General features: G+C 42.4%; 1 protein-coding gene across 1 annotated transcript in view; it reads right to left on the reverse strand.

Annotated features, from left to right (window-relative positions):
• Nucleotides 1-22,572, reverse strand: part of PDCD4 (programmed cell death 4) — a 71,082-nt gene that overhangs the window by 925 nt on the left and 47,585 nt on the right. The window contains exons 6-11 of the mRNA XM_089656498.1: nucleotides 20,941-21,162; nucleotides 18,928-19,025; nucleotides 18,603-18,720; nucleotides 16,195-16,302; nucleotides 12,877-12,987; nucleotides 5,376-5,515 (exon numbers count right to left, since the gene is read on the reverse strand). Coding sequence (XP_089512624.1) covers nucleotides 5,376-5,515; nucleotides 12,877-12,987; nucleotides 16,195-16,302; nucleotides 18,603-18,720; nucleotides 18,928-19,025; nucleotides 20,941-21,162 — 797 coding nt within the window. The remainder of the gene's footprint in view (nucleotides 1-5,375; nucleotides 5,516-12,876; nucleotides 12,988-16,194; nucleotides 16,303-18,602; nucleotides 18,721-18,927; nucleotides 19,026-20,940; nucleotides 21,163-22,572) is intronic.

Raw genomic sequence — 22,572 nt, forward strand, 5'->3', positions numbered from 1 at the left:
ATATCCCTCGAGTTGTTTGTTATTGCTTCGGCAATGTTTCAGTTCAGTACATTATATCTTTTAGGTTTTGTGCTATACTCGAACATATTAGGCCTCATTCACATGGAGTGTACTACAGCGCAGGGCTGTGTTTTCCGACACTGGGATGCACAGGTGTTCCGTGCAGCTCCTTGCAGGCAGTCCCATTAGTATTAATTGGGACACAGCAGCTGCACAGACACAGCAGCTACTCTCAATTCAACATCCATGCATGTGGCATGGCTCCAAATGCAGACAGTGTGTGTTTGGGGCCGTGCACCCTAGTGGATGATAAATTGGGAGAAGTGGCTGTGTCCATGCAGCCACTTTGTTCCACTGTACATTAATGGGATTGCTTACACAGGGATGCATGGAACACCTTGCAGGTAAATACAGACCTTGCACAGGCGTACTCTGTAGTTCACCCTGCATAAACAGAGTCCTATACATTTTTTTTCTTTGGAACAGATAGGACCTCACTTTGGTGGCACATTTAGATACAAATACTTTCTTTTCCAAGGCAACGTTATGTCATTTGTGCATTTCCAAATATTTACCTCAAAACATAATCAACAAATTCTGATGATCAAAATGATATCACATTAGTACAACTTTTATGCAACAGAATGGTAAGGCTCAAAGTAAACACGTGCCCTTAACTTTAGGAGAACTTTTATCCTCTTTCGACAAATCATGTGGCTGGGGGGGGGGGGGGGGGGACTGGTTAGTGTAAAATTAAAGTATAACTAAGGGGGAAAACTTCTTTTTGGTATTGCATAGAGTGGAGATGGATTAGGACACCAATTAGGTTTTTATTGCTGTTTGTGCCCCCATTAGGGAGATTCACCTTCCCTATTTGTCCTGTTTACCATTTTCATAGAAAGTGAAAGTACAAGAAAACCCCAAATTTTGGGTTGTCCCCGGAAAAGTAATAGGAGGGGAAATGTTCCAATGGGGACACTAGTTCTGGTGACCTGGAGGGCCCCAAGGAATTCCCTTAATTTTTGGGGATCGTCTCTCACTTACGGTTTGGCTATGGGACAGGATGTGAAGGTAAATCTTTCCAATGGGATACAGATGGCGAAAAATAAACTGGCAGGGGTTATACCCCTCCCTTACTATAGGAAAAACGGGGTTTTTTTTTTTCATTTCGTATATAGTTCTGCTTTAAGAGAGCAATAAAAACAAAAGGCTCTAAACCTTCTCTTCTCCATCCAACAGGAAATACAAATAATTGGCTGGAGCCAAGTTGAATTAGGAATTGTTACACGAAGGGAAGTCAAATATTCTGTGCTCAGTAAGCAGCATACATTACAAGACGTAATTTTCAGTCATGATATAAAGCTAAAGTTTAGTGATCTATTTTAAACAGTACCAGGGACACTACCTGACAGCAATAAACTGTGTCCAGTGTACTAGTGTTGGCAGTTTACTGCAGAAATCCTAAGTTCCTGGCACCAGATAACCTCCCACAGTGGAGATCTTCCAGTGATGCAGAAGTTAATAGTGACAGTTGCACCTGTGCACTCATCAAACCTGCAGAAAATGGGGATGATTTACTAAGCCACTGTGCCAAGTGTGTGTGGGAATCGCAGTTGTTCCCGCACCCAAAAACTCACTGCTCTGTAGAGACGCACAGGCACCCCCACACATCTAAACCTGCGCTTTTGGGGGTGTGGGAACCTCAGGGAAATTGCATGGTGTAAAAGCACCATGCTACGTGCTTGCAGCAGCATTCTGATATTGGTGCTAGCACCTTCTTTTTGCAGGAAATGCAGGCACAGCATCCCATTTAAATGAATTGGCCGCATTTCCCAAGCAAACGTGGCCCACAAACTCCCTAAGGTTTGAACCTAGCCTAAAACTGGAGAGTGGAAAATCTGGTGCACTACTGCATGGAAACCAATTAACTTCTAGTTTTCCTTTTTTTTTTTGTCAAAGCCTAATTAAACCAGCTTAAGTTAGAAGCGGATAGGCTACCATGCATAGCTGCACAGATTTTGATCTCCAGTTTTAGTAAATCAAGCCCTATGCCTGCCCTTTCCGCCCCTGGGCTCCATTCATGGCACTCATACTGTACGTTTCCACAATGCAAAGTATTCCATGATTGGAGGATGGGTGGATGAATGAAAGGTCCACTTTCTTCAGTCAACACTTTGCATTGCTACTGATAAGTAGTGTCCCTGGTTCCTTTAAAAAAAAAAAAGAAACTTAACAGCTTTAAGTGTACATAAGAAGGTCCCATCTGCCACTAAGAATGACCAAAGCTCTTACATGGCAACATAAATCATGGGCTCCCCAACCTTTGCCTGGTCCACTGCATTAATTACTATGAACAGGTCCACTAACTTAGTTTGCTTTAAACCTGATATTTAATCTGCTTACATTTTGCCTTTCCTGATACCCATACCCTTCACCCCTGCCCTCCCCCCCTCATCAACATGCAGGCAGATCAAGGCTGGTGAATGGAGCCAGCAAAGTGCTGTAAAAAGCTTCTTGAAAAACATCCCAGCATCCTGCCTCACTACCCCCTTCAAGGAGCCTCAGGCCTGATGCAAGCAGCTACTAATGCATATTTTGAGAGCTCGCAGTGTGTAGTGAAATCAGAGTAAGCCATTTCAGGGTTTTTTTTTTTTTGTTGCAGTCTGTCTCATTAGGGAAATTGCCCTTTACTCTCTTTCCTGCAGACTGAACAGGAAAAGAGGGGGCATTTTTCCAGTGCGAGTGACATCCCATTTTAAATTGCTGTCATGGGAACAAGTGTCTCCATTGGAAAGTTTCCCCTCTATTCCTGGTGACATATGTTGGATTTACCGATCATTTTCATTCCCAGGGACATTGTTGATCAGGATAAATAGAGAGTCCACGTCCCTAATGGGGATGCAGACAACATTAAAAACCTGACAGGGGTTCTAACCCCTCACCAGTCTATCCAAAATCAAAAAGTTTTGCCTTTAGTTATACTTGAAGGGAACCTTTAAACAGAATTCATCGGAGTTGAATTAATGGAGCTGCCATTGACTTGCTAGCTCCGCAGCTTTCATTCTGATCCCAGTATATAAAACTTTTCATTGGCTACATGCTTCTTCTAAGTCAGAGACACATTCAGATTTACAGATTAGGAACCTGAAACTGTAAAACCAGGTCAGCCATAGCACCTTGCATATTTCCTTCCTCACAGGCACCCCTTTTAAAACAGTAATCTGTTTCTGGTGGGAGGACATACTGGGACCCGGAGGTCCGTAACAGCTGGAAAGCAGCAGATTGCTATAGAGTGCTGTACATAAAGACAAGCTGCCCCTTTGTGCTGAGACACAAACACGTCCTTCCTTCCAAGGATTAAAGTCCTATAAAATGTTTACAAGCATAAAGCAAGTGCTTGCTTTACTGCACCCAAAGCGAAGCCAAATCCCATGTAAAACTATCCATAAAACTCATTGTTTCCACAAGGAAGATCAAGAGTGAAGATTTATTCCGGCTTCACCCAACCCATTGCTGAGTGCTATGAAAGGTCTTACTCTGGCCTTAATGGAGTTTTAAATATTAAAGGATCAGGAATAAAGCAGATTTGTTTTTTTATTTTGCTCCTCTGCATCTTTTAAAATAAACCATCAGCTTTTGATGCAAATACTTACCTTCAATACAGAGCTGTCCCCTTATCTGCCACTTGACATCCTCAGTCTTCTGGGATGGATGACTGCCAGAGTCATTCTATCCACTTTCTGTAAGCCCAGGCTGGCATGAACGCACCCCCTGCAGGGACGTTCACACACAGTCTGGCCTCACACGTGCTTACATATGCCACTAAGGATGGCCATACACATTTAGTTTTTGTTTTTTTCTGCCAGTGAACAGGTTCCTCCACCAACACCAAATAGGTGGATAAAGGAATCTCTCCTGGTATATTGTATTCCAACAGCACCCACCACAGTCAGAATACACTGATCAGCTGACTGGCTGCAGCCGATGATCATTAAAACATGTTCCTTCTATAAAAGTCAATCAAATTTTTGTCAAGCAGGAATAGCTACACGGATCGGAATTTAGCTGATCCCTAGTGAACTGGCCAAATTTCAATCAGAGTATAGCCAGCTTAAGTCTGAAAGGATAGACTGCCCTCCACCTCCTGTAAATGAAGTACAGCCTGTGATGTCACCAGACCATAAAAAGTAGGAAAGACCTGGAGCTGCAGCTCTGCTTTACGGCTCATTTACACTTGGTTTGCCATCTTAAGACGGATCACTTTTCATAGGGATCTAACAGGCAGCAAGGAGGAGATATATTGCCTCCTTACCGCCTATTTTACCCCCTTAAACCCCACACCTCAGTGCCGCAGCCACTTGAAGTCACTTGTTTGTTTTGCGTCTGGCGAGTATTACTGCCAGCCGAACGGAATAGCAGGGATAATTTTTTTTTGCGCTGCAAAGCATCGTGGCATATGTACACCCTGGCGGGGGGGGGGGGGGGGGGGGGGGGGAGTGGTTTGAGGGCAGAAAAATTTACAGCTCAGCACATCAGTCTGGCTACGGCATAGTGCACAATTTGTTTACAGAGTAAAGTTCTGCTTAGCCCCTCGCCCTCCTGAGGATTTACCCCCCTTCCTGACCAGGCCATTTTTTGTGATACGGCGCTGCATTACTTTAACTGATAATTGTGCGGTCATGCAACGCTGCACCCAAATGCAATTTACGTCCTTTTTTTTTCCCCCACGAATTGAGCTTTCTTTCGGTGGTATTTGATTGCCTGTGCGGGTTTTATTTTTTGCGCTATAAAAAAAAAAAAAAAAAGACTGACAATTTTGATAAAAAAAATATTTTTGACTTTTTGCTATTAAACATGTCCAGTAAAAAAAAATTTTAGACATCAAAATTACGTCATAAATTTGGGCCAAAATGTATTCTGCTGCATGTCTTTGCTAAAAAAAAAAAAATCCCAATACGTGTAAATTAATTGGTTTCCATGAAAGTTATAGCGTTTACAAATGGCAGTATAGATTCTGGAATTTTTTTTTTTTTATTAGTAATGTCGGTGATCAGCGACTTATAGCGGGACTGCGGTGGGCATTCTGACACAGGTTGGAACTGACTTGTTGTCACTGACACCAATACAGTGATCAGTGCTTAAAAAATAAATAAATAAAAGCACAGCCATCCAAAGCAGCGTGCCCAAGCTGTCAGGGAAGAGAATGGTTAGTAAACAAAAAACAGTTCTCCTCCCTGTCGCAGATTGTTGGAAATCACCAGGCGCTGGCGAGTAATCACCTGCCGGGACCCTATCCGGAGACGCACAAATCTCTCACACACACTTATATTTCTGCTATGGGGCGGACAGGAAGCAGTTAAGGAAAAACCAGTCACCTTGAAGGACATTGATCCCTGATCTGTTTGGATATAATTCCAGCTTTAAAGCAGTCTTCCACAAAGCGTTCCAGGACAGAGTACGCATGCGGTACATCCAGATTTATGTCTGGAATCTCATGGTAAATTCTGTCGTAACCCTGGAAGAGAACACAAAGCAGCATCCGATTAGAGAGGGATAGGGGGAAAAGCAAACAAAAAAAAAAACAGGCAAACGTGAATTTTCCCTACTGTAAACACTTAGTAGGCTTAAATGTAAAGCTGAACGACTGGCAAAATAAAAAATAACATATGATGCAGTCTGTCAGTAGCAGCATTAATTCAGCATTTTTTTTGTTTTCCTGAGCCCCTGCTGCAACAGGACTTTTAGGGCTCGTTCACAATAGCAGTTAAGGGGCAGCAAAAGCCTGTTATAAAGCTGTGTTTTACTGCCCCCCAACTGTTCCCCTTTAGCTGCAGAGGCAGGGAGTGTATACAAGCTGCTGCCACAAGGCTTTTCAGCCAAGGCAGGAATTATACCTCGTCGCCTGCAAGTGAATGGGGTCGCTCTACAAGTGCCATGCACCATGTGTAATGCAAGCAGTTGTGGTGCACTAGTGCAAGTTTCATTGGGTTAAAGTGCCCTTTCACTGCCTGTCAAATGCTTTCTGAAGAGAAACCAAACGTGGGTCACTCTTCATAGAGCAAAGCACAAGAGAACAAGCTCTTATTTCCTGGGGATGCTTTCAACAATCAGCATTTTTCATATGGCCTGAACCCCTTTTCCAAAAGAGAAAATAACTGTTGCTTTAACTGCTTAGAGTGTTATCCTCGTTCACACTGAATCTGACTCACTTGAACTCACATGATTTCAAAGCCACATGTTCGTGTGATTTCAGGTGTGACTTGGATTACATCTGTGTGACTTCAAGCACAGATGTTTATGCAAGTTGCACCTGAAATCACAAAAAATAGTACAGGATCCTTTTTTTCAAATCGGTGTGGCACCGCAAAGTCGGAGGTGCACTGATTTGAATGGTTCCATTGCCGACAATTGGGTGCGACTTGTCATGCGATTTGAAATTGTCACATCACGACAAGTCGCGGTGTCTTTTTAAGTAAAAGACAAATGAAAGCCCAACTCTTAGCCATGGTTCACACCGGCTAAGAGTTGGGCTTTCATTTGTCTTTTACTTAATCCATTTAAAACTACAAGTCCAGTATCGGTAACTAGCTGTGTTCATTGAGATGCATGGGATCGGTCAACCTACATACTGTATTATGTCGTTGGATCTGTTGAGCAGCTCATCTCCTACTTGTCCTTGTTGAAAATATAAATAAAGAATTTAAAAAAATTCATCTAGAACTACCATGTTCACGGGTGGACAATGCTGTTGTGCGATTTCACTGAAGAACAAACAACGCTATCACCCTGTTACAGGAAGTGGAAAAATAGCAGATTTACTGGCAGGATCAATAACGTTGCCCATGTTGTAGTCTGGAGAAAATAAAAACTGCTTTGCCAAAATATCTGTAAATTCTTGAACCTACAAAACGCAGTTATAGGAAGACAGCAACACTGCTTGCAAAATAAACATCTAAATAAATATTTGCAGACAAATCTAAAACACCTTTTTTCTTTGTTTTATGCAGTCACATGATTGCTGAATGACCCTCTTAGACACCAACTCAGTGGAAAGGGGATGGAGACTGCAAATGATGCTCCTGCCGACATCACAGAACTTTCTCGCTCTACGGAGATCTAGGAAGCGGTCTGATGCTGTAGATGGGAGTTATAGGGATAAGCGACATTCCTAGACACTCCATGCCCAGCACTGTGAAGAGCACCAACATTTTTCACAGATCAAACTGTGTATGTCTGTCAACGCTATTACAGGTCTGAACTCGTAGATCGCTTTCACAGAATGCAAAAAGAAGCCGAGGCTGGCAGGATAATTAAAATGAAAATGATATAAAAACAAATTATCAAGATTAAAAAGCACTTTACAACTGAATTATGTTTTTGTTTTGGCTGTGTACAAGTGTATGTTACTTCACCATTTCATATTCCTGATAGGTCTCTCCATTACCATGTACTTGTATTATAAAAGTATCTTGTTCTATTGAATTGTCATTCAAAGTGTGACAGCGTTGAAAGCTGAAAACTGGCCTGGGCAGGAAGAGGGTATAAATGCCCTGTAGGCAAGTGGTTAATCACCACTGAGTTTTTGGGGGTTTTTTTGCTAAAAAAAAACCCCAAAAAAACAAAAATATTTTGGTGAAAATAACCCAAATCAGTGTATATTATTTAGTCTTAAAAAGTCCACAAACTATGGTGTAATAATATATAAAACAAATCGCTCAATCTTAATGTACCGATGACCAATCTAATTTCTTGAGGCCCGAAAATGCCAAGATAGTACAAATACCCCGTTTATGGAAAATAGACAGCCCAAGGTATCTAGAAGGAGGCATGGCAAGTTTTTTGAAAAATTTATATATATATATATATATATATATATACAGTCATGGCCGAAATTGTTGGCACCCTTGATATTTTTCCTGAAAATCAAGTATTTCACACAAAAAAGGTATTGCATTAACACATGTTTTGCTATACACATGTTTATTCCCTTTGTATGTATTGGAACAAATATAAAACAGAGGCAGAAAAGCAAATATGACATAATGTCACACAAAACCCCAAAAATGGGCTGGACAAAAGTATTGGCACCCTTAACTTAATATTTGGTTGCACACCCTTTGGAAAACATAACTGAAATCAGTCGCTTCCTATAACCATCAATAAGCTTCTGACACCTCTCACCCGGAATTTTGGACCACTCTTCCTTTGCAAACAGCTCCAGGTCTCTCTTATTGGAAGGACACCTTTTCCCAACAGCAATTTTAAGATCTCTCCACAGGTGTTCAATGGGATTTAGATCTGGGCTCATTGCTGGCCACTTCAGAACTCTCCAGCGCTTCTTTGCCATCCATTTCTGAGTGCTTTTTGACGTATGTTTGGGGTCATTGTCCTGCTGGAAGACCCAGGATCTTGGACGCAAACCCAGCTTTCTGACACTGGGCCCTACAGTGCGACCCAAAATCCTTTGGTAATCCTCAGATTTCATGATGCCTTGCACACAGTCAAGGCACCCAGTGCCAGAGGCAGCAAAACAACCCCAAAACATCATTGAACCTCCACCATATTTTACCGTAGGTACTGTGTTTTGTTCTTTGTAGGCCTCATTCCGTTTTCGGTAAACAGTAGAATGATGTGCTTTACCGAAAAGCTCTATCTTGGTCTCATCTGTCCACAAGACGTTTTCCCAGAAGGCTTTTGGCTTACTCAAGTACATTTTGGCAAACTGTAGTCTTGCTTTTTTATGTCTCTGTGTCAGCAGTGGGGTCCTCCTGGGTCTCCTGCCATAGCGTTTCATTTCATTTAAATGTCGACGGATAGTTCGCGCTGACACTGATGCTCCCTGAGCCTGCAGGACAGCTTGAATGTCTTTGGAACATGTTTGGGGCTGCTTATCCACCATCCGGACTATTCTGCGTTGCAATCTTTCATCAATTTTCCTCATCCGTCCACGACCAGGGAGATTAGCTACAGTGCCATGGGTTGCAAACTTCTTGATAATGTTGCGCACTGTGGACAAAGGCAAATCTAGTTCTCTGGAGATGGACTTGTAACCTTGAGATTGTTGATATTTTGCCACAATTTTGGTTCTCAGGTCCTCAGACAGTTCTCGTCTCCTCTTTCTGTTGTCCATGCTTAGTGTGGCACAGACAGACACACAATGCAAAGGTTAAGTGAACGTCTCTCCTTTTTATCTGCTTTCAGGTGTGATTTCTATATTGCCCACACCTGTTACTTGCCCCAGGTGAGTTTACAGGAGCATCACATGCTTGTAACATTCTTATTTATCCGCAGTTGTGAAAGGGTGCCAATACTTTTGTCCAGCCCATTTTTGGAGGTTTGTGTGACATTATGTCGAATTTGCTTTCTTTCCTCCCTTTTTTTGTTTTGTCCCAATACACACAAAGGGAATAAACATGTGTATAGCAAAACATGTGTTAATGCAATACGTTTCGTGAGAAATACATGATTTCCTGGAGAAATATCAAGGGTGCCAACAATTTCGGCCATGACTGTATATATATATATATATATATATATATATATATATATATATATATATCATCACTTTTTTTTTTTTTTTAACATTGTCACCAGTCCAGTGTTATCATACCTGGTCTGGTGGTGATTAGGGATACTGATTGGTGACAGTATATGAAAAAAAAAATATATATATATAAAATTATATAATATAATAAAAAATAAATTTTTATTTTTTTACATTTTTTCTAATATTTTTTTTTTAACTATTTTTTTTAACACACTGTGACCAGAGCAATACAATGTTACCATAGTAAGTGATCAGGATTTTTTTTTGGCACATTATGATTGCGAATACCAATGTATTTCATTCATATTAGCAACCATTTTTACAGAATGAAACGGATTCATTCAGTCTTTTGTTGTGATTAGCTGTTTTGGGCAAAGCTCATCACATGGTACATATGGGCGGTGATTGGCCCTGTCTGTACTATGTGACCGCTGTGACCAATCACAGCTAACACAACTGTATACAAGGATGGCATGAAAGTACGCCATCCACTGTATACAATTGTCATGTGATCTGCTGTGATTGGTCACAGCGGTCACATGACACTGGCAGCGGGTCAGTGTAGTCATCTGTCATCGACTGTGTCCCGAGGACACAACCAGTGACAGATCGCGCCACTGCGCATCCCCGTGAGCAGCACCTTCTGACAGGACGTCATATGATGCCCACTCAGAAGGAGGAGTGTCCCGCCCGGCCGTCAATCTACTATAGGCAGGGCGGGAGGATGCTAAGTGCAAAAAAGGTACACAATGTACAAAATTGAACAAAAACAGAGAAAAAAAAAATATAAGTGAGCAAGAGTCCAGTCAATACATCACTGCCGTACAGAGTAAAAATACATACTTTCAAAAATAGGACGTTCGCCTTTCGTAACATGTTACGTTACATGTTATACCCATATTCACGGTGTAACATGTAGCATGTTACTGTAAGACCAGCCTCCCGAATACCCCCCCAATGTGACAGCTAGCAGGGGATCTTTTGCCCCCACTAGCTGTCACAATTAAAAAAACAAAAAGAAAACAAAAACAACACCCGCCAGGCCGTGTCATTCATACACAGAGTTCTGTGAATGGGAAACTACAAGTCCAGATAGCCATTGCGGCTGTCAGCTTGTGGTTCTCAATGAACTACCATTATGCTGTTGAGCACTGTGGTAGTTCATTGATTCTTCTTGTCAGTGTAAAAGTAACTGCTTTTACGGGCAGACAGATTACATTGAGAGTCAAAAAAAAAAAAAAAATAGTAAAATGCACATTTTTTTACCAGCAAAAAAATGTGCATTTATTATTTTTTGTTAGAAGTAAACTTATTTGTTAAGACAATCCTAGTAGCTTGTAGCTGCATGACATGACATACAAAAGCTATACCATTTTAGTCTGACATGATTTTGGCTTGTGTGTTTACTAAGAGGGCCTCATATGTTGGCTTATACATCGGGATAGCCTGATCGATAAGTCTAAGCCTAAGTGTGAAATGCCTGGTGACCCTGCCAGCTCCCCTGCTTTCCTATTTTAAAATGACTACGCCAGGCATGGAAGCACATCTATCCCAGCATGGTCAGTTTTCTTCTTTGCATTCTACTTGGGAGCAAAACCTGCCTGTAATCCAACTGTCAGAAGTGTATGACAAGCCCCCCTTGCATAGCTAATCACTGGGAAGATCTTTGACCTGCTGTTTCTCTGACTCTTGCTGACACCTCCCCCCCGCAAGCTCCTCCCCCACCTCTAAGCCACTTATGAAGCTTAGAAAAGAAAGTCATGTGATCACTTGTATAGAAAAAAAAAAAAAAAGTAGTTATATATTTACATATAACACACACACACACACACACACACACACACACACACACACACACACACACACACACACACACACACACACACAATTGGTTGTTTTACAAGCTAAGTGCTCATATTTACTTAATGATTTTGAAATACTGCAGAATTTGTCATATTTTTATTTTCCCCAATGTTTTACTTTACAGTGGACCTAAAGCGAAGATTTGTTATGTCATATGACTATAATTTAGAATTGTTAACTGTGTCTAAAAAGTATCTTAGAAAATGTTTCTTTTTTCTTGAACTCCTGGGCCCTCCTGTGCACACGCACAGCTGTAGATCTGCAGAGCGATAACTATGGCACTGCTGCCTCTGATTGATAGTCTTAGCAGATTTGTAGTGAGATTTGATGATGTCATTACTGTGCTGCTCACTGAAGGATTTGCAAAGCCTTGCCAAGATGGTCGCTTTCACATAGAGACACAGTGTGGAACAAGGCATATTAATTCTGTCACAGGGACAAGATCATCTGCAGGGAGACCACAAGCAATACTAGTAACTAGTCCTTTGCCCTGTACATGCCTTTTTGTTGGGCACAGCTTCCAGAGTTCATTTCTGCTTTAAACTATACCTGAAATCTTTACTTATCTTCCACCACTTCTGTCCTCTAACCTAATCTGCCAATGTGACCACTGCTAGCTATAGCTCCCTTTAGCTGCTGGTGCCAGAATACAGCCATGGCTGAGGGGAAGTGGGTCACATGGGTTCTGCCAAAGAGTGGGACATGTGTTCAAGAGAACCTATCATTGGCACTGCCAGATCATCCTATGACAGAAATCACGTGACAGCTCAGGCCCACACACACACACACCCCCTTTCTCCCGGGTTGCATTCATGGAGCCCAGAGCTGACGAGAACCATAACAGAATTTTTGTTTCTTGTTCGGTAGGCTAGGAGGATATCACACCGGGCCATTGAAGAGCATGGGAAATAGGTGAGGGTTAGAAGAGACTTTAGGACCACTGAATTAGATCTGGTTATGTATTATGGAACACAAGTTTTAACTATTATCTATAAATTGTACTATTCAAAAAAGAGTTTTGTTTTTCAGGGCCATACATAATGCACCAACTATTCCCACCAATCGCTGGAACAAGCGTACAATCTTATCTTTTTAACAGGCAGAGTTGCACACACACACTAGGACCAGTACACTAATAGGCCAATAGTATGTTTTTTGGGATACCCCTACAAGCACAGAAATTCCAATCAAGTCCCTTGACCTCTGGTGGTAACTGAACCAAGTAACCAGACACTACTTGCTAACCACTAAGCAAAGTTAGGAAATCTATAAATACTTTTTAATTCAGTCAAATGCCTTGACATAAATGCTACATATCACTAAACCTAGGACAGTAATTTTACTTAATCAAAGAGATGGTAAGGTCATTCTGCAACTGGCTACGTAGGAATGTGTTGATGTCTGTCTCCTACCAGCCATGCCTTTCCATGCAGTTTCTACTTTTTTCCACAAGAGGGCAGACTTACCCTTTTCATTTGATCCAATGTAATAATTCCTGATTTCCACAGGGATTCTAACAATTGCAGCATCACCTTGTAGGTGTTGTCACCACTCGCTTCCAAAACCATTAGTACAGCCTGTGAAGAGAGAAAGTAATTAATTGAGCCTTTTAATTATATGGAATGGTCCATATCATCATTTCCTACTACTACCACCTATATTCAAACTCAACCAGACTCTCCCCCTACCCCCATCCGTGGTTGTAAATTTAAATGTTTTTTGTAGCTTAATATATTCCGTGCATTAAGGTAAAAAAACATCCCATTAATTGTTGTACCCCCTCCCTAAACACTTGCCTGACGCCTCCATAAATCCAGTGCTGCCCCGTCTGCAGCAACACTGCTTCCTTTTCCTGGTATTAAAGGAGTTTCTGAGAGCGGCGGGAGCCATAGGCTCTTGCTGCTGTCAGTTAAATCCTGTAAAGAAGGAGCAGGGGGTGTGGCTTAGAAGAGCTGTGTCTATGGATGCACACAGCCCAGCTCTGTAGGGCACCCGTCAGGGGCGGACTGACAACCCCTGGGCAATAGGGGATCATGGGGCCCCTGTGTCCTTGCCCAAACTCAAAAAAGCCTATGAAAAAGGTACCAGGGGCATCTCATGGGGCCCCCTACTGACCCTGGGCCCTCAGGCAGTGCCCGAGTTTCCAAATGGTCAGTCCGCCCCTGGCACCTGTACATGTGCCCCCTCAGCATTGCTGAGAGGACATCTCCAGGGAGGAGGAGTGGACAAACGCCTGTGGTAGACCAAAAAAAGAGGTGATAAGCTACCACTCCACAATATCCTTGAAGAGAGCAGGAAGTAATACATCTTAAAACAAAAAAAAAAAACAGAGGTTGGGGTCATTTTGGCTAGCGTTACATTTCATCTATCTTGTAACCGATTATTCAGATGTAGTGGAGTATTACTGCTAAGTATCCTGTATTTTGCCTTCCTTGATTGCTCCCTAACCCCCAATGAACATGCTAATGACATTTTTAAATTCAACCTTCACATTTTCATTACATACCTTATTTTAGACTCAGTGTTTCTCTATGTGATGCAGGTAGATCATGGCAGGAGGGACTGGTAGTGTACTATACAAAGCTCTCTAAAAACATTACAGCGCCTGCCTCTGTACTCCTCTCAAGAGCCCTGTTGCAAGCATTGGGATGGCTCTTGGGATGTGTTGTGCAAGTACTGAATTGCCTTGATGGGTGGATGTCAGTCTATAGTAGTGTGCATTCCTAGGCAGGCTTCATTTGCATACAGACTGCCCTACGTTAAACCTCCCTAGCGGTATGATTCTTTCCGATTTTTTGTGCTGAAAGCGGTACCATTTTTTCGCATGGAAAGTTTTTTATTGTAGGCTGTAATTTTTAGGAAAATTTCCCCACAAATCATTATCACTCAATTCTGCAAATGGTTCTGATTTACTATCGCTGTTCTCTAGCCGGTCTAAAACCGCTTTTGACATAAAGGGACGCTTTTTGGACGCCATGGACGTTTCTCAGTTTCCAGGCAGAAAGAACAGACAAAATGCAGGCAGGGCTCAGGACAAAGCACTCGGGACAAAATGTATGTGAAATGGGATGAAACAGCAATGTTTTACTATTTAACATTTAAAAAAAAAAAATACATTTTTTAAATTTCCCGCCGCCGGCAGCGCCCGTACGTCCCGACATCACAGGGACCTGAACACGGAAGCCGGATGCCGGCATCGGCCGGAGGAGATGGCCGGGGACGCTGCAGGGGACACATCGCGGGAGTGAAGGACAAGGTAAGTGCTGCAGGGACTCCCTATGCAGCGCTGCATGGTAAGCCCGAGTGTAGCTCGGGGTTATCGCTTTTGGTATAGAAATTTTACCCCGAGCTACACTCGGGAATACCGCTAGGGAGGTTAACACCCACCTATGATGCTGAGACTCCATGATTGAAAGAATTGAAATCCAATGAATGAAAAGGGGAGAGCCAGGGGCAGTCAGGCTGGGAAAAAAGGGCTAGATGATGTTGGACACCCTCCAGCCAGGAAATAAAGAAGACACTATCTGACTTGCTGCAGCTTCTATTGCACAGTGTGAGAAACTCACAGAGAAAGCCATTGGCTCCTGTTGCTAGGAATCAGGACCTGATGACGTCACGAGGTCACGTGACGCAACGCGTCAACGGCTCAGCGTGGTGACGTACTTCCGGCGTGACGCCATCTTGGAACACCTTTTTTTCCTATGCTTACACCCGGAATATGGAGGAATGCTTGGATACTACTGTTCACATGTGAGTTTGCATTTTATTCACTTCCCTTTATAAATAAAGTGGTTTACACTATGGAGGATATCCTTTCTCTTGTCTTTTGGGGAGTTGAGCTATGATACATCTTGCTCACTGGTACTTGAAGAGATTGTGAAAAGGCGGATATTCAATACTGGGGAACCCTTTGTTTCAAGTCATCAGTTCCTGAGGAGTGCTACTTGCTCAGAGGCCCAGCGGTGATAACAATAGAGCTCTGTGGCCCTGCAGGGTCGCAGGGTGGAGGTGAGAGGCCATTACAGCCACTATAGGATCACATCCAGGGTGTGTTGATATACACACTTTCCTTTCTATTTGCATGACCAGAAGGAATAACATATAAATCACTGGACTGTCTGGTGTGATTTTTTGTGATTGTTTTCACTTACACTGAAGCACTTGATCCTGGCATAAGGACTCACTCCAACACCTGTTTTTAGGTTATTTTGGTTTTTTGGATTGATTAGGATTACAGCATTATTTGTGGGTTGGGGGATGTCCCCACCCCCCCTTTTTTCTCTATTCCTTTTGATGTGTTGTCTTGTCACGTTGTGGTTATTGTCCATTATTTCACATGAGCGCTACATCATTTACTGTGTTTGTTTTTTTGTTTTATTTTTCTGTGTTTTGCAACCTATTGGTATAGGATTAGATGTTAGCAGCTCTGTAGTATTTTATATCCTATATTTATCTATTATTATTTTTTTCTCTGTGACTCTACATAAGAGCGCAGGAGGAGTCTATTATAAATACTTATGAGTGCCTGGGGGGCAGGAAGGATCTGCGATCATGCGAACACTGTCATAGTGGTCACATGATCAGAAGCTGGTCCCACCAGCTACCGATCTTTACTCCGGACTGAGGGCTGTCTTTGTGCTGGGAGCATGCAAGCATGTGGCATGTGAGTGTTAAAGCCCATCCTTTTGCTGCGACACACGTGTTGGTCGTAAAGTGGTTAATATTCATTGTAAGGAAAACAAGGTGAATGGTAAAGTGGTGAATGAACAGCCAGGGATTCTTACTTCATATACAAGCTCATGGTGAAAATGAGGTACTTCCAGCTCCTGAAGACATCGTTCAGCTTCAGATACATCCCCGGATAACACAAATTCTTTCAGCAGCATGTCAATCTAATTCAAGGGAGACAGAAAACAACAAATTATGAACAAAGTCATAGAAAAGCCAACCTAGTGAGTCCTGTAACCCTAACCACCAGCAGAAGTGTCTGTAAAATTCGTTCCAGGATCCATATGGTCTAAGGACTTTATTATTTTTTTTTTTACTTTCACTTTAGTTTGTGCTATTTACATGTGGACAGCCAAAATGGATCATCATATTGGCCGCAATGTAAATAAAAAAATGTGTAGTTAAGGATTACATTCTCTTGATCTTTACATCTCCCTCTGAAAGGGTCATTAACTGCTTAAAGACCTCCCTATACCAGATATATGGCACCTATAGCAGGGCGGCACCTGTGCGCAAAATCACGTACATATATATGTGATTTAGCATTTCCGGGTAGGAGGCGCGTGCAAGCCGTGCGCCGCCATTTGTGGCAGTGGATGTCAATCACTGGTTCCCGGACAGTAATTACCAGCTGGCGTCCGGTGATTACCGACAATCACCGACAGGGAGGAAGTCCGTTTTGTTTACAAAACAGTCACCCTCCCTGTCAACTAGAGCACACTGCTTGGGATGGCTGTGTACAGCACAGCCATCCCAATCAGTGTGCTTACAGTAAAGCACACCCCCCTGCCCCCCTAGTAAAACACGTCCAGCACATAGTTAACCCTTTGATCGCCCCTCACATTAACCCCTTCCTACCCAGTGCCATCAGTACAGTGTCAGTGCTTTTGCAGAGCTTACACAGCAGTTGTGAGCCACTGCTCTCCTCTCAATGCAAGTCTATGAGTTGCCGGATTCTGAAATCGATCCACTACCTGCAAGTCTAACAGAAGTTAAGTGGTAAGGTTAAGGCCTCGTTCACACCATACATGCAGAAAGACTGATGGAAACTGACACTCAGATTTCACTTGCAGAGACCTCGGTTTACATCAGTTTTCATGCACGCTTCAAGGAGTTTTATACATGTTGCAGATTTCTGCTCAGAAAAAATCTACAGATGATACTAGTGTTGTGATGTGAACAGGGTACATAGAGAACAACTGAGTTTGTTGTGCCTTTGCAGAACTCGTGCAGAAAAACTGATGGCTCTGCACCATGGTGTGAACGAGCCCTTAAAGGCTTTGTTAGTGAGAAATGTAACTACTCAGAGACAGTCATCACAGTGGCTGCACACAGAAATTAATATAATTATAGTGAGATAAATGTCAACAAATAGTTAAATCTGTCAGCAGCAAACTGATTTAATCACCAGCATAGTCCTAAAGCTGGCCATACACATGTAGATTTTTGGACGAGAATATTCGAAAAGTCGTATGATAATTCTTTGCACATTCGATGAATGGAATAATGTCATTCGAAAATTGTCTTTTGCTTTTAACATTCGATTTTACAATGAAGGTATTTTCTGAACGATAATCACATACACTGACCGAAAATTAATTTGATCGAGAAAAGTTTTCCTTCCTGCCCCTTCAAATTTTTCCATCATTGCTGTTGAAAACGAACATCGATTTGACCTCACTAACGAATAGAAAATCAAAGGAATATTCTTGAAAAGAAAACTCTCTAACAAAAATCTATAGGTGTATGGCCAGCTTAAGGCAAACAGTAGTAGCGCTGAGAGCTCCCCTTAGTGGCTTATCTACAATTCTCTTTATTTCAATTACAAAAATAAAGAAGGGGAAGTCTGTAATCATTTTAAATTCATATAAAAAAATTTCTTAAACCAGTTCCCGCTGACCATATGCATATTTGCAGCCTCTCCGCAGATGGGCTTTAACACCAAGATGACGCATATATGAGTCCCTATGTAAACATTTTCCTGTGCCAAGAGCACGCGGCGTGCGAGCTCCCAGCACAGTTACTGGCAGGTCCTGGAAAGCTCCAGATACATACTTGAAATTGGAAGCTTTCCGATCATGTGACCGCTGAAATTACAAAATCACAGCAGTCACATGATCGGAATGCCCGCCTCTGCCTCCCGGCATTTACAACCTCCTAAAGGGCCAGGAGGTGACAGCAGGAAGGGGTTAAAGCCCAACTTAATTTTCAGTTGAAATTAGCCAAATACATTTCAGGTGTATTAATATAAAAGGCATGCAAAGTCTTATGGTTTGTTTTCTTTAGAAAGCAGCCACAGCCTGAAAGCAGCCCCTGCAGAGTTTCAATAAGCCCCCTACTGAATTGGACCTAAAAATGATAATAAATCTATACATTGATAACCTATTAAATCATCTAATCTGCTACATTTTGCAAGCACTAACCGTCATTATTTAATATCCGATAAGCCAAAATGCATACTTACCTCTTTAACCAAATTTTTGACAGGCTGTTGACCTCCACCAGTCCCCCAAACACTATCAATTCTTCTTCTTCCTCCTCTGCTCATGGTCAGCAAAATTGTTGCCCGGTTCAAGGCAGACCTAGAGACAGATTATAGTTTGGCGTTACAATGGTTAATCATGTTGCCAACTTATCCCCAAATAGCTTCAATGGCTTTTTGGCCCCGTGACAGGTTTGTCCTGTCTTGTTGCTCCCCAAACCCCACTGGGATATTTTTGACTGCACCACAAAAGCCTGTCAATATATGTTTTCAGAAAACACTAAAAAGGTATAAATACGAATCCTACCGGGCATGTTCACAGTCCACCGTGCCTTTGTAACTCTCCATGTAGTTCCTTTTCAGAATCCCATCGCCAACTGCTCTTGCAATAAACTGACCCACCAGCTGCAATGATAAGATTAAGATTTTTTAAATTTTTTTCTCTCAGAAAAAGCCTGCTATGACATCCTCAACTCTTCTGCAGAGGCTTTCCACAAGATTTTGGAGTGTTTTCTATGGGAATTTATGCCCATTTAGCCAAAAAAGAATTTGTGAGGTCAGGTACTGATGTTGGATAAGAAGACGGCTCACAAATGGTGTTCCAGTTCCTCCCAAAAGATGTTCACTAGGGATGAGGTCAGGGCTCTGTGCAGACCACTCAAGTTACTCCACACCAAACTGGTGAAACCAGGTTGTTATGGAGCTGGTCTTCTGCACAGGGGCATTGTCATGCTGAAACAAGAAAGGGTCTTCCCCAAACGGTTACCACAAGGACGGAAGCACACAACTGTCTAAAATGTGTTTGTATGGTGGTGTAGCATTAAAGTTGTTGTCAAGCCAAATTATTTATTTAAAAATAACAAATATGGTATACTTACCTGCTGTATGCAATGGTCTTGCACTAAGCAGCCTTGATCCCAGTCAGCGATCTTGGCCCCTCCCCCTTGCTGACTGCCCCCACAGCAAGCCGCTTGCTATGGGGGCACTTGTGCATGCTCACTCCTGAGCTGGATCTGTAGGTCCCTCCTCACTGGCTGTAATTGACAGCAGCAGGAGCCAATGAGGAGTTAATGAGGAGAGAGAGAGAGCAGATCAGGCAGGCTCAGGTAAGTATTAGAGGAGGCCAGGGGGAGACTGCATGCAGAAGGTTTATTTACCTTCATTCATTCTACCTTTAACAGCACTCTTCAATGGAAATATCTGAACTCAGTCATTTGGAGGGGTGTCCACATACTTTAAGCCATACAGTAGGTGTGATGGTTAAGAGTCCAATACACCACACAACTCTTGTCATTTTGCCAAGCATCATAAAAGGTCACTAACTCTTCTAAATTATTTTACGTTAATTTGGGGCAGGATAAATTCCAAGAGTCTGGGTGCTAAGAAGTAATAAGTAAACGATTTTATTAAAAACAATGTACCTTTTAAAACCACCAGCTAATTAAAATACTTAATGCAGCTTAATGCACAGTCCAAATCTTGACATCCTGCAATATCATGTATATCCTCCTATCCTCCACAGCACAGCTTAGATATGGTGTTCCCTACTGCATGGCTGTGACCTGCTGAGAAGAAGGCATGGCCACACACAGGAACTGATATTTAGAATACTTTGAAATGTGTTGGACTTCCTGGGACCTGGGTATCTAACCTATTATCCAGGGCAGACTGGCAACTCATGGGTCCCCGGGCAATAGGGGATCATGGGGTCCCTGTGTCCTTGCCCAAACTAAAAAAAGCCTATGAAAAAGGTACCAGGGGCATCTCATGGGGCCCCCTACTGACCCCGGGCCCTCGGGCAGTGCCTGAGTTTCCAAATGGTCAGTCCGCACCTGCTATTATCTATACTGAGGTTTCATGTCTCCAGTTTGATAATATTACTACATTAATGAAGTTCCTCTGAGATGAATCCATCTATAGGACATATACTATAAATTGATATGGACATGATGATAGAAGGCACCACAAGCTGTTGTTATAAACCAGTGGCATGGAGCAATTTTTCTCAATGTCAATTTAAGCATGCCTACTAGTTCCATGATTGGACTGACTGGATCCTGAATTCCATAGCATTGGTTTCTTCCCTGAATTTTGTTAGTATCTCCTAATGGTCCCTATACGGGCTCAAATCTAATACACAGAGATTGTCATGTATATTAAGACGGCTCTATTTTCTAACCTGTCATTCTATTTTTTTAACGTCTTAAGTACAAGCTGACAAACCAGTACCTTAATTTTCTTTCTTCCACACCCAGCTGACATTGTAACAGAAAAGCACAAAGTGGAATTTTTCTTTAGCTCACATAAGGTGCACACGAACCTGCGGTGCCCTGGGTGTGTCCAAGACGAGTTCGGGCAGCTCTTGAAGCAGTTTATCGAAGGAGGCCGCCAGATCTTCTGCACTGAGCACCGTGCCACAAAGATCATGCAACAGCTTCGATGTCATCTCACGATGGCTAGCTTTTCCTTCCAGTGCAAGGGACACCGCCAGCACTGGGAGACCACTCTTCATTTCTCCAAGGTTTAAATCTTTTAACAGCTCCTGCAGGTAAAAATTAAATTGCATGATGAAATATAGCCATATACAAATTTACAAGTTCCCCCAAAAATTAATTTTTATTGATGGAGTTGGCGCCTGCGTTAAATGTATCCTGCGTACTTCAGCAATGAGATCTCCCTGTTCTTTGATCTCCAGTTATTTTCCTCCCCACCTTAGACTTCCAGCCAGCCCACATTTGTGAATCCCAGCTCCACTTGCTGCTTTCTCTATAATGTAAAACCAGATAAATCTCCAGCAGACAGAGTGGAAAGCCCTTGTAATAGACACAGCAGGTGTGCCAAGATCCTGCAACCCAAAAAATAAGAAGCCATCACAGTCAATAGTGATTCAAGGGCTTGTTACCACCATCATATCATCCAATCACTTTGAATTACCAACTACATTCTATGGTTTGTTTTTTTTTTTTTTTAAATTAGAAGGGAAGGGATAGAAAAGGATTTTCTTTTTTGTTTCCTTGCTGTCAGGGGTCCATAATTTACCCTTGTATCCTAACTCAATGGGACAAAAATTGTGGTAAAATCTTAAAGATACGTTGTGTAAAAACACAAAAAAAATCAAGTATTTTAAATGCTTATTTTCAACATCTTCCTTTCCAAACACTTGCATCATACCTGTGAACTTGCTAGGAATTTTGACTAATCAATTTCCTAACACAGCTACTCCTTGATTGTCATAGCTCTCTCCACTTCTGGAGTGTCTAAATACTGTCTCTGCTGGCCCAGCTCCTCCATCCCTCCTCTCCCTTTTATGCAGCTGCCAGAGGAGGAGCAAAAGGGGAATACTACAGAGTGCCACTTCAGTGATAGCTCTGCTATGCAGTCTCAGGGCTTTAGGATGTCTACACAGTGGAGGGCTTTTACAGGTAAATAACATACCTAAAATATGTTAAATGTACATGTAATCTTATGGGAAGATATTTGGTTAAATAAATCCCCTCCCCCCTAAAGCATGCGCACATCACTCCCATACTCAAAAAACCCTCCCTGGACCCCACCGACCTGAACAACCTTAGACCCATCTCATTGCTGCCATTTACATCCAAACTCCTCAAGCGCTTAGTCTATAATCGCCCAAGCTCCCACCTCAATGACAACAACCTCCTTGATCCCCTACAGTCTGGCTTCCGTCCCCTACACTCCACCAAAACCGCCCTACTCAAAATCACCAACGACCTGCTAACCGCCAAAGCTAATGGCCACTACTCAGGCCTCCTACTCCTCAACCTCTCCACGGCCTTCGACACAGTTGACCACCCCCTCCTCCTTAGTAAACTATACTCCCTTGGCATCAGAGACTTCACTCTCTCCTGGCTCTCCTATCTATCACAGCGCTCCTTCAGTGTTACCTATAACGCTGCCACCTCCCGCTATCTCCCACTCTCTGTTGGGGTCC

Source organism: Staurois parvus, unplaced genomic scaffold (genome assembly GCF_062004578.1).
Source record: "Staurois parvus isolate SC_StPar_1 unplaced genomic scaffold, SC_StPar_1.0 ptg000911l, whole genome shotgun sequence".
Classification (NCBI taxonomy): domain Eukaryota; kingdom Metazoa; phylum Chordata; class Amphibia; order Anura; family Ranidae; genus Staurois; species Staurois parvus.